At 31.9% G+C, this 17,047-nt stretch overlaps 1 protein-coding gene across 1 annotated transcript in view; it reads right to left on the reverse strand.

Moving 5' to 3' along the window:
* LOC121980467 (vacuolar protein sorting-associated protein 9A-like) overlaps positions 1-17,047 on the reverse strand; it is a 37,276-nt gene that overhangs the window by 1,411 nt on the left and 18,818 nt on the right. Inside the window, exon 4 of the mRNA XM_042532517.1 lies at positions 910-1,089. Within this exon, the coding sequence (XP_042388451.1) occupies positions 910-1,089 (180 nt within the window). The remainder of the gene's footprint in view (positions 1-909; positions 1,090-17,047) is intronic.

The raw sequence follows: 17,047 nt of genomic DNA on the forward strand, positions 1-17,047 counted from the left end.
GGTAGAGTGAAAAAGATTCATGGCATTGATGTGCATTGACATAAACAATATGAAAATGCATAAAACCTTTTCTTCAACAATACTTCATTAGTGTTCCATTCTACAAATATTAATTTCACTTTTCCCTAATAACATGAGTATGTTATGTTGGTATACAAGTTTCTCGGAGACTGAGCAACTCAGCTGTGGGAAGGTAGTCCTAAGCAAGAAAAGTTTATCTGTGATCGTACTGTAACAATCCATAGTTTGAAGATACAATCATAAGAATTGTGAATTGCCCACTAAGGATTGTGTTTGCATTGAGCTTTGACAAGGACCAAAGCTTGAGAACCATACATCAAGATAGTAATGCCTATAATCTGTCCGGTATAGAATGTGGACTATCTGTATACAGAATATGTTGGCAGGAATCAAGCTTAACTATCCGTACCACAATAAAGCCACATACTATCTGGGTTATTGAGTGAATAAGTACATGGTATCACTTATGTTTCTGTCCCTTGTTCCTCCCATCACCTTCATGAATGTTATGAACCCTTGGATATATTCAATATGCTCTCCTAGTCAAGTAATCTTGAGCACTATTTTTGGACATAAAGCCCCTATCTATGATCAGAAGATATTCTACAGATTTAGTTGGCATGTAACTGCAAGGTGAAATGGTAGTATGCCTATTCTTATACTCATTCAAGTCTACTGGGATACCACAAATAAGCATGAAGCAATTACTTTAACATGCAACTATTGTTTTTATCTCTTTTTTTTAACAATGTTTGTTGTTAATTGCCAATATAAATGAAATATGGTGGAAAAATTTACCCACTTCTATTGCAGTTGTTAAAAGAAAGGAAAGAAAAAACAACTAAAGGCAATTGGTACTCATCAATGAATATTGTGTGAAAATTATACCTTTATAGTAACATAAATAAGGACAGGAAGGAATTCATCTGCTCCTGGAGGGTTCTCATTTGATGCAATTGATGCATTTATTAGTAAGTTATTTATAACTTTACAACAATTGAGTATACAAACGAGTTTGTCTCTAGGAGCCTTGTACATATTAATCTTTTGCAGTTCCTTCTGAGCAAGCTACACATATCAAGAAGATGTCAGTAAAGTCAACTCCCATTTGGGGTTTGGTAAAAGAATAATTGATATACTTTATTAGAATAAAAGTAGGTAATATGGCAACTGTTATAAGCCAACACTATATGTTAAGGAAAAGGTTTATAGACCAATATGGATGTTGGCATTCAGATATCCCCCCCAAAGACAAGGAATACTTACTGTGACAGAAACAAATAACTGCATTAGGCAGAGAAATTCTTGATGTCCCATCAAAGTTACACAACATTCACTTTCTGGCTATTGGAAACACTATAACAAGTCTTCAAACATTCAGATGTTCAGATTTGAATAAGATCATCTAACCAAGGAAAATAATAAATAACTGAGTTAGCCCAAATTCTTTTAAGACCTCATTTATTTTAACACAATAAGGGTGTCCTTCCTTCTAGGAAAAAATTCCAGTTTTCCATTTTACAAAGGAAAAAAATGAGTAGAAAATAAAAGCCAAACAAAAAGGACCTTTTATCATTTCTTTGAACTTTTTGATACACAAATTTATTTATCATGTTCCATCTTCTTGAAACATAAGATAAAATACCATCAAATATATTTATCAAGAGAAGTTTTCCTTTTATTTGAAAAAGAAACTAAGAAACAAAAAAAATATATAAACAAATACAACCAAAATTTTCAGGATCTCAAGCATTCAACATTCAAATAAGAATTAGTTCAATTGACAAAGAAAAATAAATTCTAATAAAAAACTTGGTTTAATGAGGAATACTAGACCTCACATACCCTCAATCTGTAAATTTTTTTTTGATAATCCGGATATCCAATTCTTCAAACCAACTAATTCTGGGGTAACCTAATTGTCCAACCCTATGGAAATTTCCCTCTTGAAACATGAGATAAAATACCATCAAATATATTTATCAAGAGAAGTTTTCCTTTTATTTGAAAAAGAAACTAAGAAACAAAAAAATATATAAACAAATACGACCAAAATTTTCAAAATCTCAAGCATTCCACATTCAAATAAGGATTAGTTCAATAGACAAAGAAAAATAAATTCTAATAAAAAAACTTGGTTTAATGAAGAATACTAGACCTCACATACCCTCAATCTGCAAATTAATTTTTTTCTTGGTAATCCTATCCAATTCTTCGAACCGACTAATCCTGGAGGTAACCTAACCTGCCTAGGTCTGACCCCACGAAAGTTTCCCAATAGCTACCAAGGTAAATCGGGAAGCACTTGCGGAGGCCCATCAAAGCGGCCAACATTCTTAGAGTTGTCATCCCACTAGTGGAAAATCCCTGCAATGTGCCGCAGCTAGGATTCGACCGTTAGATGCCTAATTAATCACTTGAAGGGTCTAACCACTGCATCATTACTGTCACCCTAGCGCGCAAGGAAGAGAGGAAGCAGAGGACATAACAAGAAAATCATATTCAATAATTTAAGTTTCGCCAAACAATCCTCACCTTATATATAGGCTTTTACAATCAAAATAAAAATATACCAAGTGTATAATTACAACCCCAATAATATATAGACTTTTACAATCCAAATAAAAATATACCAACTATATAATTACAACCACGACAATTTAGAAAAAAAATATTTTAAAAATAAAATAATAATAAATAAATCTGTATGCAATTTAGATCCAAAATTAGCTTGTATCTTTCAGCTAAATTTTTTGCATCATTCTCCTCTATGAGGAAGAAATTCAATCCAACGAGTTTAAATGGATATCCAACTGTAAGTGCAGCAAATATCATTAGAAGAGCCATCATTTTTGCACTTCTCACTATCTTCACATTCCTTGCATAAATAAGTTAAATTTGTCATAAATCGTTCATGCATTAAATTGCCCTTGTCCATCAATAATAGATGTTCAATAATAGTACTATAACACTTTCCTTCAGGGTAGGACACTCACAAGAAGAGGTGCTGAACTCTGGACAAAAGTGGATATTATTAGTAAAATTATCAATCCTAGAGTAGAGGTTGGTGTATAAATTGGAAAACCAAAAACGAAAAATAAATATAGACAAGGTTTAAAATTTCAACCCGTGTCGAAGTTTCGGTTCTGGACCGAAACGATACGGTTTCGGTACCGTATCGTGTCGTGCTGATATAATTTCAATATTTTCTAAATATAAAATATATTAATTAAAAAATTAAAATATTTAACATAAATATTTAAAAAATAAACAATACAAAAAAATAATCTTTTAAAAAAGAAAAAGATATGAAAATAGATAAATAAATAATTTATTATAATTTTTAAATTAAAATATAAAATTAATTAAATAATTTTATTAGGATTTAATAAAGTCTTTTTAGATTATCTCCATCATAGTTTGGAATTGATTAAAATAATTAACCTAAATTTAATTAAAAAAATTTGAAATCCGACACCACTCACAAGCTTGCGCGACTTCGGTGCTGTTGCAGGGTTGCACGACCCCTCAACGATGGCCGCGGGGATCGCATGACTCCTCTAGTGCGATCGCGGTGGTCCCTTTACAGCGGCCGCAAGGTCGCGCGATTCCTCCGCAGAGGTAGCAGAAGGGTTATGCGACCCTCCGCCACTGTTGTGGGGTCGAGCAACCCCTTTGCTGCGGCCACAGAGTCGCGCAACATGTCATAGCAGGTCTGGTGCCGAGGTCGTGCCGGTGTCGGTGCTGGTCGCCGAGCGGAACGAGATGTTTTGCCCGTTTCAACCGTCTCAGCACGGCACTTTAAATCATGAATGTAGATAGACTTGAAATCTATGGATAGGACGTCTTCAAATTGAATTAGAGTAACATTAATTTTGTTGGGCTAAACAGGTGCTAGCCTTAAATCCGCTTCATAATAATATGAGCTTATGCCTAAAAAGTGAAATAAATCTAACTGGCTTACAAGAAACTTTCAGAGAAGTTTTGAAAAAGAACATAGTCTTTCTATCATATGGAAAAGTTCTGAGCAGTAACATTGGTGCCACATTTGGTATTAACCTGGCATGGTTACCGTCTAGGTTTCCAATGTCTAGGTGTTGATTAATGTTGACACTCCTCATGGATTGGAATGATGCAGACAATGGAAATTTGGTCTTCGACAAGGTTCAAGCTTTTGATCCTCTCCTCGTTGGTTTTTTTTGCTTCCAAAAACAAGAATATGAGAGTTTCATACTAATTAAATTAAATTTAGTAAATTTATTAATTATAGCAAAGATTTTAACACAACACTAAGTTTTGAACACTCAAATCACCCATTAAATTGGGACAAAATTGATGAATCTAATGGAATAAATATATCACACACACAAAAAAACCTGGTTAGACGAATATCTCTCACTCATCTCACACAAAAAATCAAAGGCAAATTTATTAATTCAAAACTATCCTAGTATATAGTACTTAGGATTCTAACCTCTTTTTACACTAACAATTAGATCTAATCATAAGACTTAGTTAATTTTAATAAAATCTTTGATTGACTTTTTCTAAAAACTAAAATAAAAATTCTACCACTATTTACTAAAAATATAACAAACTATACAAATTTTAAAGGCATAAAATCAAAAGAACATCTTTTTTATTCATATAATCAAAAAGGTGTCCTTTCAAAATTTATCAAAAGGGCACCCCAATAATATCCCTTTGTTCTTGACTGATCCAACCACGGGGACATGAACCCAAGATGGTGTTTCTTTGTACAAAGCAGTTTCAAGGTGGTGCTTTGTAAGCAACTCTAAGGTGGTGCAGTAATTTTTGAAAGAAGGACGCTCTTTTGACAATATAGATAAAAAGATGCTCTTTTAATTTTCTGGCAATTTTAAATGACCTAGATAATTTGAAATTTTCAAAAAATTTAAATAGTATTTGAAAATCTTGATTGCATATTTTTTTCCCACTGCAAAGAACTCGACTTAAGGCAAGTTATCAAATTATTTTCTTGGCTTATCATTTCCAAGCATAAGGAACAATTGTTTTGCTACCTCTATTTAACAACATTCCTTTATTATTCTTTTTCTTTGGACATCCCTTTCAATAGGCAAGAAATGAATGCACTTTATTACACCTCTTTTTGTGCTTTAATTTGTGGTATTCATTTTGATTGCTTTTTCTAATCAATAAGAAAATATCTAACTTTGTTATTTGGAGAAAATGTTATACTGTTATGGGTGAAAATGCTATACAAACCTTCACTAAAATCATAGGGCATGAAGGCTTAAATGATGAGGATAAATCCGCATCACCTATAACAAAATCAACAATATGAATTATAGCAAAGCCAACATATGAACGAACGCTTAAATTTCTCCTACCAAATTAGCATATTCTCTAATTTAGAAATTGAACTTGTGTTTAGATAAGTTGAACAAATTAAATAAACATGCATAATGACCAATTTTTCTCACAATATGATAAAAAAAAAAAAAAGGTAAACATGAAGAATATAAATACACTAGATGTTATAAGAAAATTAAAATTCATAAATTATGTACGTAATATGAAAATTTATCATATTACTAAACACTTGATAATAATAATTACTCAATAGAATTTCATTCTTTATTTCAACAGATCTGACTCATAAGTGAAGTTCTAAGATTTTGTAGATAGCACATAAGAAAATAACTCAATTGGCAATTCGAGATTTAAAATTTTGAGTTGTGCTAAAGTTTTAGTTTATGACCGAAATATGATACGGTTTCGATATCATATCGTGTCATGCTGATACAATTTTGATACTTTTTAAATATAAATATGTTAATTGAGAAATGATTTTATTAATATTTGAGTGTTATATGTGTTTACTATTGAATTATATTTGAAATGTTGAATGTTGAGTTTAAATTATTATCTCCTAAAATGTTTGATATTTATTAAGAAAAAAGTCAATTTAGAGTTAGATGAAGATCATCATGTTGATCAATTTAAAATTAAACCAAATTTATATATACAATAATTTATTAAAAATAGTATGTTTTATAAGATTAGAAATTATATTATATTATATTTTTTATTTTTCCTAACAATTCGTTTTTTTTTCTTTGTTTACCTCATGAATAGAGACAACAACAACCAAATCTTTATCCAACTAAGTGGGATGGGTTATCTAGATTTGTTTACATCATCTATATTTAAAATAATTATTTTATTTTATCATTATTAGCCAAGTTTTCTTTAGTGTCCCTCTTCCTCCATTAATGTATATATTTGTCATAATCTCACATCGCCTAATAAATACATATTTACACCATCTTAAACAAATCTCTCATACTTTTTCCTCAATAAGTACAACCTCAACTTTTTCTCTAATATTTCCATTTCTTATCTGTCTATCCTCGTATGTCTGCATATCCACCTTAACATTCTCATCTCTACAACTCTTATCTTCTACTCGTGTACTCCTTTATAGTCAAATATTATACTCTATATAATATAGCAAGTCTAACTACTTTATAGAAGCTTTAGAGGTATACTACGAATATAAAAAAAATATTTGACAGCTTCCTCCATTTCAATTATCTTACTTGTATCTCATATAACTCTATCAGCCCTTCTATTCTTTTACAAAAACAATCTTAGATATTTAAATTTTTCAATTACAGGTAATTCATCATGTCATATCTTAATTATCGTGCTACGTCTACTACTATTATTAAACTTAAATTTCATATATTATATCTTTACTAAATCCAAAACCTTTAACTTTTTTTCTACTTCCAAGATTGAACATAGCATTTATTACTTCACGAGACTCATTGACTAAAACAAAGTCATCTATAAACAACATGCACAATGGTAACTTATCTTGGATCCATAACTGGTGTAAAATAATATGGCCTTAAAGTTGATCCTTATTTTTATAAGAAATACTTCGGTTAATCAGCCTGGAATCTTCACTTGTCATTACATAATTATACAAATCATTAATTGTCTCAATATACACTACGTTAATACCTTTCTTTACTAACAATTATCCATATAATTTCTCTCGAGACTGTCATACATTAAGTCAATAAATATCATGTGTAAGTGTTTCTTCTTTTCTCAATACTTTTAAATCAATTGTCTAAAAAGATATATAGCTTATATCATTGATCTTTCAAGCATAGATCTAAATTGAATTTCAATCACCTTGTTCTCCTTCCTTAATCTTTTTCTATAACATTTTCCCAAATCTTCATGGTACAACCCATTAGCTTAATGCCCTTATAATTCGCACAAATTTCTTCATTTTCAATATCAAGTTCAATAATTTCATAAGTCATTCAATACCTTACTTCCTGCTTTCATACGTCTATTAAAATATCATCTTAATTCAATTGCTTTTTAATTTTTCATCCCATTTAACACCTATTATACTTTTGAAATTTAAATTCTCAAATAAGATTTTAAATTTCTATGCTCCTCTGACCTACTAAATTTCATAAGCTAAGTTAAGTTGGTCATCTAACCCCTAATTAAAAAGTTGATAAAAATACCTCTTTCATTATTCCTTTATTTCCTCCTCTCTCTTGCTTTAACTATAAATATCATTTTCCCCTTCTTTTGTATGAAATTATCAATACAAGTGTTTGAAAGTTTTTATTTTTAGCTTCACTCACTACTTTCTTAACCTCATTCTTGACTACTACGTACTTTTTAAAGTTCTCTTCATTCTTACAAGTGTACAATAACTTATAGGTCATTCTTTTTTCCTTCAATTTCTCTTATACTTTCTCATTCCACCACCAAGATTCTCTTATACTTTCTCTTAATTTTGACATAATCTTATCCAAGGTTTGAAGTGTCGAGCCGTGCCGCCCGAAACAGTCGAAATTTACCGTTCCGGTGGCGAACCGAAACCGGCACAGTAGGAGAACAAATTTCGCTGCCACTAGAAGCGTCGCAGGTCTCTTCCGGTGGCGGTGGAGGCGTCGCGCAACGCTTCCCGCGGCGGCGGAAGCGTCGCGCGACGCCTCCGCCGACACCGAAAGCATCGCGCGGTGCCTCCGCCGGAGTCGGAAGCTTCGCGCGATGCCTCCACTGCCGGCAGAGGCGTCGCGCTCCGCGCGACGCGATCACGAGACAAACGAAATTTTTTTAATTAATTAAAAAACGAAATTTTTTAAATTAATTAAACAATTCCTAAGTGTGATATTTTGAATAGGCTCTTATAAACCCTAATTAAATTATCCCTATAAAATATATTTAAAATTTTTAAAAAAAAATAAAAAAATTAATTGATATTAAAAAAAATCTTTATACTGTTTTAAATTTTTTTAAAAAAAATAAAAAATCTAATAAATCATATTTATATTCTAATAATTTATTATTATTTTTTTGCTGTTTAATTTATATTTTAATTTTTTTTACCATTTTAAATATATAAGATTTAAATTAATATTTAATTAAATGAATAAATAATTAATTTATATAATTATGATGTATCAATTTCAATTCGAGTAATTAATACATTTTTAAAGAAAATTATATTTAATTATTTTTTTTAACCATATTAAGTTGTTCAAGCAATTTATATAAAATCAATATATAATTTATTTTAAAATTATATACAATAAACATATCTATCTAATAATTACTATATATTAATAAAAAAATATCGAAACTGTATCGGCATGGCACGATATGATACCGAAACCGTATCGTTCCGGTCTGAGACTGAAACCTCGGCACGGGTCGAAATTTTAAACCTTGATCTTATCCCATACCTATTTAAATCGCTATGTATTTTTCCTAATACTTTAGCTTCAACTCTCACCTTAAAGATACTTTATTTTCCGTCCTTTAACTTCCATCACTTGATCCTAGGAGAAATACACTTTTGTTCTATTCATACTATGCTTGAGACGCATATCTAACACTACGAACCTATATTGGATGTGTACATTTAACACCAATAACCTATGTTGGATGGTTGAATTTTTTTTTAAGGATCACCTTGCTATCTTTATAAATTTCTCTCTTTCTAACCATAAGAAAGTTGACTTATTGTTTCCACTTTTAAAAGTAAATAGGTGTTCTTCTCTCTTCTTAAAAAAATGTACTAACTATAATAAGTTCAAATGCTATTGTGAAATCAAATATAGCTTTTCCTCCATTTCTTATTTTAAAATCATAGCCCCATGCACCATCCTATCATATTCCTTGTTTCTTACTCCTACATACACATTTAGATCGTTTCCTATAAAAATCATCTCGTTGTGTGTCCGAATTTTTTGTACTACCTTATTTAAGTCTTCACAAAACCAATGTTTAGTGTCTTCATTTAATTCTACTTGAGGAGCATATATGCTAACTACTTGAGGGGCATATATATTAATTACATTAATAGTTTCTTTTGCTACAACTATCTTAAGAGTTATTATCCTATTCTCTTTTCTCACTACTCCTATTACTTCATCCATTAATAAACTTTCTACAATAATACCTATTTCATTTCTCGTTTTACTCTTTTCTATGTATTATAACAGTTCTCTATCATTTTTTGCTTTCTCCCCTACCCATTTTATTTCTTGTAAACATATATATATTGATTTTTCTTTTAATCATTATATCTACAACCTTCATTGTTTTATTGATGAGTGTTCCTACGTTCCATGTTCCAAATCTAAGACAATCAATATTCTTATAATGTCTATTCTTATCTAACGTAGGATGTAAAAACTTTTACATATTTAACAGTGCACTCAAGTTCTCATAGCAAAATAGCGGTCTTTGCCAAGATATTGCAGTTAAACCTTATAATACAAACTTCCAGAGAACAACCTTATATTAGCGCAATAGTTTGATAGCTTTATACATAATAATTGCCTAAGTTTTAACACTAGATGGCACCCTAACACAACCCTCCTCCTTTATCTAAGCTTGGGATAGGCCATGATAGAGAATTCGCCATGGGTGAAGTTAAAAAATTAGGTTTTTGTATTTATTATTTATCTCGTGGACGGATGAATGAGGACAAGAATTAACCATCCTACAAGAGATTTTTTTCTCGTTGTTTACTCTAGTGGACAAATGGAAGGAAAAAAATTAACAATGGAAGAGAGAAAAAACTTAAAGGATCAAGGAAAACAAATTGAGAGGGAAAGGAATTAGAATTAATTGATTAAAAAATAATATAAAATAATAATAAAATAAAATATAACCTTTGCAAACTCATGAGGTCATGGGCGCCTTCTTCGCGACCTCATAGAGGACGTCGCTGCCTCTGCAACCTCGTGAGGCCACAGCGAGACGTGAACCTATACCATGTCAGTCAGCAAACAAAATGGTAAATTTTGCCCGTGCTAATCGGTATGACTCGATATTTTATACCATGACGCAATTTGCAAATTTTTAAGTTTGATATCTTCCATTAATAGCTCATTTTGTTTGTTACATTTAGTTTTTTCCTTTTGCCTTTCCTAGATAATATAAATCTATATATTTCATAAGCCTAAGTAATGGTTGGTATCTGTTGATGCAATCATCCCTCAAGTGGTTTGATATGAATAATATTTGCGTAAAGAGTTTCTGTTACACCTTGCCTTGTAATTTTATGTCTTCAAGTGTGCAAGTGGATATACATTGAGACGATGTAGTGTTATCAAGGTCATGCTAACTAGATGGCTCGATTTTGTAGAGATTGGAGAAGCGTGATATACTCTGTCCGAAAAAACGCCCTAGGCGGCCGCCTAGGCGTTGTGTGGCAGCAGGATGCACCGGAAACTAGCCAGGCGGATGACCTAGGCAGTTGGGCCGCCTAGGCGGTCCTCGGCGGGCTTTGGCGGTCATCGCGGGGTTCGGCGGGCCTAGGTATTTTAGGCATATTTTAGGGTTTTTAATACTAAATCGGATTTGCCGAGGCGCTTCGTGTTCTCTCATCGCCGACTCTTCGTCTTCTCTCATCGCAGCTTGCTTCCGGTAAGTTTCTGTTAATTTATTTTTTTTGTTTCTCATGATTCTTGCAACTCTCTGGCAACGCTGGACGCATCGCAGGGCGTCAGACGTCGTCGGAAGCGTTGTCGGACGCGTCCGGCGAAGTCCGGCGTTGCTTCTAGCAACGCCGGTAGCGTCGCAATGCTTTCAGCTACACCGAAAGATTTCCACGACGTTACCGGCGCCACTGGAAGCAACGCCGGACTTCACCAGACGCACCGAACTCGTTCGGCGACGCTTCCGGCGGCGTCGGAGGCCTCTCGCGAGGCGCCGGTGGCATCCGGTGGCGACCGGTGGCGGCCGTGCGAGGCGCGACAGCGCGTTTTTTTATTTTCCTAACTATGATAATTTCAATAATAGAGTTCATAAAGCCTAATTAAATTAGGATCCCAATTAAATATATATAAAATTTAAATTTTTTATAATAAATATTATTAATTTATATAAAACAAATTTTAATATATAAAATTTTAATAAACATTATTAATTTATATAAATCTAATTATATATATAAATAATATATTTAATTTTTTTAATAAATATTATTAAATATTAATTGATATAACAGATTTAAAAAATTATATTTAAAAAATTATAATAAATATTATCATTTATAAGATTTAAAAATATTTAAAATTTAAAAATTTATAATACATATTATTAATTTATATAAATCATATTTATAAGTTTAATATATTATTAATTTATAATTTTATATTAATCAGATTTATAAATATTACAAATTTAAAATTATATTAAAATTTTAAAAATTCTAATAAATATTATTAATTTATATAAATCAGTTTTAAAAATATAAAAATTAAATTAAAATTTAAAAAATTCCAATAAATATTATTAATTTATATATAAAACAGATTTAAAAATATAAAAAAATTATTTAAAATTTATTTTTTTTAAATAAACATTTAATAAATTTTATTAATTAGATTAAGATATATAAAAAAATATTCTCAGACTTGTTAATGTTATATTTCATTATTTTGTATCATACAGTATAATTAAATTTTATTATCATGTTATGTTGTTATATATAATTTTTTCAGGTTATCTGTTATCATAATGGAGAAGAGGAACGTTCGCGCAACGGTAAAATTGTTGTCATGTGACCAAAAGGTCACGGGTTCGAATCCTAAAAACAGCCTTTTGCAAAAAGCAGGGTAAGGCTGCGTACAATGGATCCTTCCCCGGGACCCCGCATGGCAGGAGCTTCGTGCACCGGGTTGCCTTTTTTTTATCTGTTATCATAATGGCAAGCAATCCATCTTTGACAGCATCTGTCACTCAACCCGAATCCAGGATTCTTAGAAGAAAGTCAAATGACATCGAATGGAAGTTTGGGATATTGATTGATCCTAAGAACCTCGACAAAATTAAATGCAAGTTATGTGAAAAAACAATGTCAGAGGGAGTGTATAGGATAAAGGAGCACATTGGAAATATACCTGGAAATGTATCTAGTTGTCGAAAAGCATCTCAAGAAGATAAAAATGAGTACAAACAGACTATTATGAAGGGAGTAACAGAAAGAAGAATAACATAATGGAAGAACAAAGTTGTAGAGCAGAGGTGGTTATTTCTCTAGACGAAGAAAGTCTTGAAATTGAAGGGATGGATGGAATTAAAAACTCACTTCCACTTGGCCCCATGAATAGATATGCATTGGCAATTGCTCCAGAAAATACAAACTCCAGTGGAAGTAAAGTGCTTCGCCGAAAAAATATAAATGAGGCTCTTTTCAAAGAGAGAACTCAACAAGTTGAACAATATGTTGGGAGATGGATTTATGACAATGGAATCTCATTCAATGTTGTTGATAATGATAGCTTTAAGCAACTAATGGAGGCAGTGGGTCAATTTGGACCAGGATTCAAGCCTTCAACTCAATATCAACTTAGGGAGTCATTGTTGAAAGACGAAGTTGAAAGAACAAAACAATTGCTGAAGAAACATGAAGAAAAATGGGCAAAGAATGGATACTCGATCATGACAAATGCATAGAATGATAGAAAAAGAAGAAGCATCTTAAATTTATATGTTAATTGCAAGGAGGGTACTACATTTTTAGAGTCTAAGGAGTCTTCAGATGAGGCGCATACAGCTGAACTTATTTTTGAGTATGTTGACAAGTGTGTTGAACAAGTAGGAGCTCAGAATATTGTTCAGATTGTAACAGACAATGCCACCAACAATATGGCTGCAGCTAAATTGATGAGAGAAAAGCGACCTCGGATTTTTTGGAGTTCATGTGCAACTCACACGGTTAATCTCATGCTTGAAAGTATTGGCCAACTTCCACAATATAAAAAGGTTATTGAGCAATCCAAGTCTTTTACCATTTTCATCTATGCTCACCATAAGACTTTGTCATTAATGAGAAGTTTCACGAAGAAGAGAGACATAGTCCGACCAGGAGTTACCAGATTTGCATCAAATTTCCTCACATTGCAAAGTTTGATTGAAAAAAAAAAAGCTAGTTTAAGGGTCATGTTTACAAGTGATATGTGGGAGAAATGTAAATGGTCAAAAACAAACAAAGAAAAATTGGCTTACTCTATAGTGATGAGCATGAGTTTTTGGAATGATGTGACACTCTGTTTGAAAATATTTGCTCCTTTGGTAAGAGTTCTTCAATTGGCAAATGGAGATAGAAAGTCATCGATGGGGTTTCATTATGGGGAGTTTCTTCAAGCTAAAGAAGACATCAAGGTGGGTCTGAACAACGTGGAATCAAATTATCAGCCTATCATAGTCATTAGTGAGTCAAAAAATGAAGGATAGACTTGATACATCATTGCATACCACTGTTTTTTTGTTGAATCCTTATTTTTATTATAAAAATAATTCTATTGCTCTTTATGAGGAGGTCACGACGGGGATTTTTGAATGCATGGAAACTTACATGCCAATGAGTTAGATCTACAAGATACAATTATTAAAAGAAATTTTCAAAATATAGAGATAAGACTAGGTTATTTGGAAAAACATTGACAGCAAAAGCATGTGAAAAAAATGATGATACATTTGATCCATGTGCATGGTGGAGTACATACGGTGCTCACACACCTAACTTGCTAAGGGTGGCATTGAGGATACTTTCATTAACTACAAGTTCATCTGGGTGTGAAAAAAATTAGAGTACATTTGAAGGAGTAAGTTTTAAACTTTCAGTCTTTAATTAAATTAGCTATAATTTTTAACGTCTATACTCTATTCAGGTACTAACTATAATATTTACTTTCTCTGTTTTTTTTAGATTCATACAAAGAAAAGAAATAGGTTAGATGCCAACAGGTTGAACAATCTAGTATTTGTCCAATTTAATGCTATATTATTGAACAAACAAAAAAGAGAAAAAGAAAGAAATATCGATGTCCTTCTTGCAAAAGATGCTTCAAATGCATAAGGTTGGATTGTGGATGGTGAGGAAGATGATGAAGTTGAACTAGGTTCCAGGCTCACTTGGCAAATGGTTGATGAAGCAAGTGGAGCAGATGAAAATCTACAACCCGAAGAAGCTCTAGAGTGAGAGAACTTCATGAAGATGATTTTGCATCCGAAGAAGAAGAGGAGGATCACAATAATGATATTGAGTTTGTGTCCGATGAAAAATAAGTTATTGAAAATTACGGAGAAGAAATAGAATAAATATGAGTCTATGAAATATTATTAGTTGTATAATTTTGAACTCATTTTGTTAAGACATTATGTTATTCAACAATTATATTTTGCTTAGTGGTTACTGGTTCACAATGATGTAATCTTAAATTGAACTATTGCTACTATTTTATAATGTTTTCCACCACTAAAGTTGTTTAAGCTTATAGCAAGGTTTTAAAATTTGAGTTGGATATATGTTCTACTGTTTACTACATGATTATGATAACTTACTACATGTTCTACTATTCAACTATTTCTTTTACTCGTATTTACTGAGTCTAATATATTTCCTTTGCACAAAACTGTTAGTTTTCTTTTATAATTTTTCATTTTTTGGTATTGGAAAGTATGCATTTATTTCAGCATACATAATTAGATTTCCATTGCTATGAAATTGTTTAAGACAACATTTAGATTTACATATGACATTGTTTATAGTCCACATAAAACAAGGGATATCGAGGAATCCACCTAGCGGCACCTAGTCCCCGCCTAGGCACTAGGCGTTGGTCTGCCGCCCGACTAGCGCCTAGCGAATTTTAGAACCTTGGTGATATAAAACATCCGAGGGATCGCAAGAGGAGCATTTGAGTGCAACTGTGCCTAACTCAAACTATGTAAGTGGAGCATGAATGATGGCATAGGGAGAAAACCGATGGCTTGGTGTATTCAAGGGATAAGAAGCTTGAAGGGAGATGACCGAGGTGGACTACGTAAGTGGAGCATGAAAGATAATATGATGAGTAAGCTGAGAGATGACGAGAGATGGCCCGATGATGGAGACAACTATATGGTGAGTTGAGACAAGAGTAGATCTTAACTTAGGTGGACTCGATTATTAGATTGATCGTAGTCAACATACAAATCGACTCACAACAAATAATATGGTATGTTTTTGAGATAATTGACAATTGACTACCCAGTCAACTAGTAATCGTCCAATCAATTGATGACTAGTTGAGCCCAAATGAATCTATTACCGAAGGAAACATTTATGATCAATGGGAAACGGTCAAAGGTGATCAAGAATGTCGTGATTAATGGCGTAAACCAATCGACTAAATTAAGATGGGTATTAGATTAGGAATATTGTGTCAGCGAAACAATTCGAGCAAGAGGCTATTATAAGGGATCCAAAGGCAACAAATCAACAGAACAACAAATTTACTTTTACACACTAATATATGTTATTTCATTAACCCTTATTGTAAACCCTAACACCTCTATTGTAATCCTCTGTATGTGAGTAACATCCTGTAAAAGGTTTTTCCACCTTCGATATTGCTAAGAAAGAGAAAGTATAGAGGATTCTGAAAGTGGGATGTGGAGTAGGAGACTCAGAGTTGTAGAAGCATGTTAAAAGCCTTTATTTGTATCATGTACGTGTTTCTGCTTTTAGTTTGATTTCCGCTGTTAACATTTTGTTGTGACTTTGCTAAAATTGTAGGAGTATTAGTTTTATATTTGCATACATGAATGATATATTTTGTTGTGATATTGCCTCTTGGATGGCTGTGAAGCTAACCATACAATGTCAAAACCATTGTAGTAGGATGACCAGGTATGATGAATTTCAATCATGCTTTAATATGAGCACTGTCATGGCTTTATTGATCACTAAGGTCTCAAACTATACTGATATATGAAGTTACATTATATGATTTTACTTAATATTATTATATAGCTATTGATATATATAGGAAGATAAAGCTTGGTTGTTGTTGTATATATATATATATATAACTAAAATTGTATGTTTAATCAAGTAATCATTGGAAAATAAATCTAAATAAGGTTTAACTTGGGGTTAATGACTTAAAAATAGGATTACATATGATCTAAGTTCATCCAAGTAAAAGTTGAAACTGATGTTTGTATTGGCACAGTATCAATAATACATGGAGGTGGCACAATGAACTAGAAAAGTAGAGTAAAATATAATTTCACTCATGCCAATATATATATATATATATATATATATATATATATATATAATTGTATGTTTAATCAAGTAATCATTGGAAAATAAATCTAAATAAGGTTTAACTTGGGGTTAATGACTTAAAAATAGGATTACATATGATCTAAGTTCATCCAAGTAAAAGTTGAAACTGATGTTCGTAGTAGCACAGTAGCAATAATACATGGAGGTGGCACAATGAACTAGAAAAGCAGAGTAAAATATAATTTCACTCATGCCAATCCATTTCAATTTCAATGAGTGAACTGGATGGCATATTGCCTGTGCCAACCACAATGAGGTCAACCAGAAATGAAATGTTAAACTGCAAGTCTAGTAGCTTCAACTAATATACTTTATTGAGGTTAAACATAAAGGTGAAGAGTGCCATGAAAATATACGAAAATAAAA

The sequence above is a fragment of the Zingiber officinale genome, chromosome 5A, assembly GCF_018446385.1.
Source record: "Zingiber officinale cultivar Zhangliang chromosome 5A, Zo_v1.1, whole genome shotgun sequence".
In the NCBI taxonomy this organism is placed as follows: domain Eukaryota; kingdom Viridiplantae; phylum Streptophyta; class Magnoliopsida; order Zingiberales; family Zingiberaceae; genus Zingiber; species Zingiber officinale.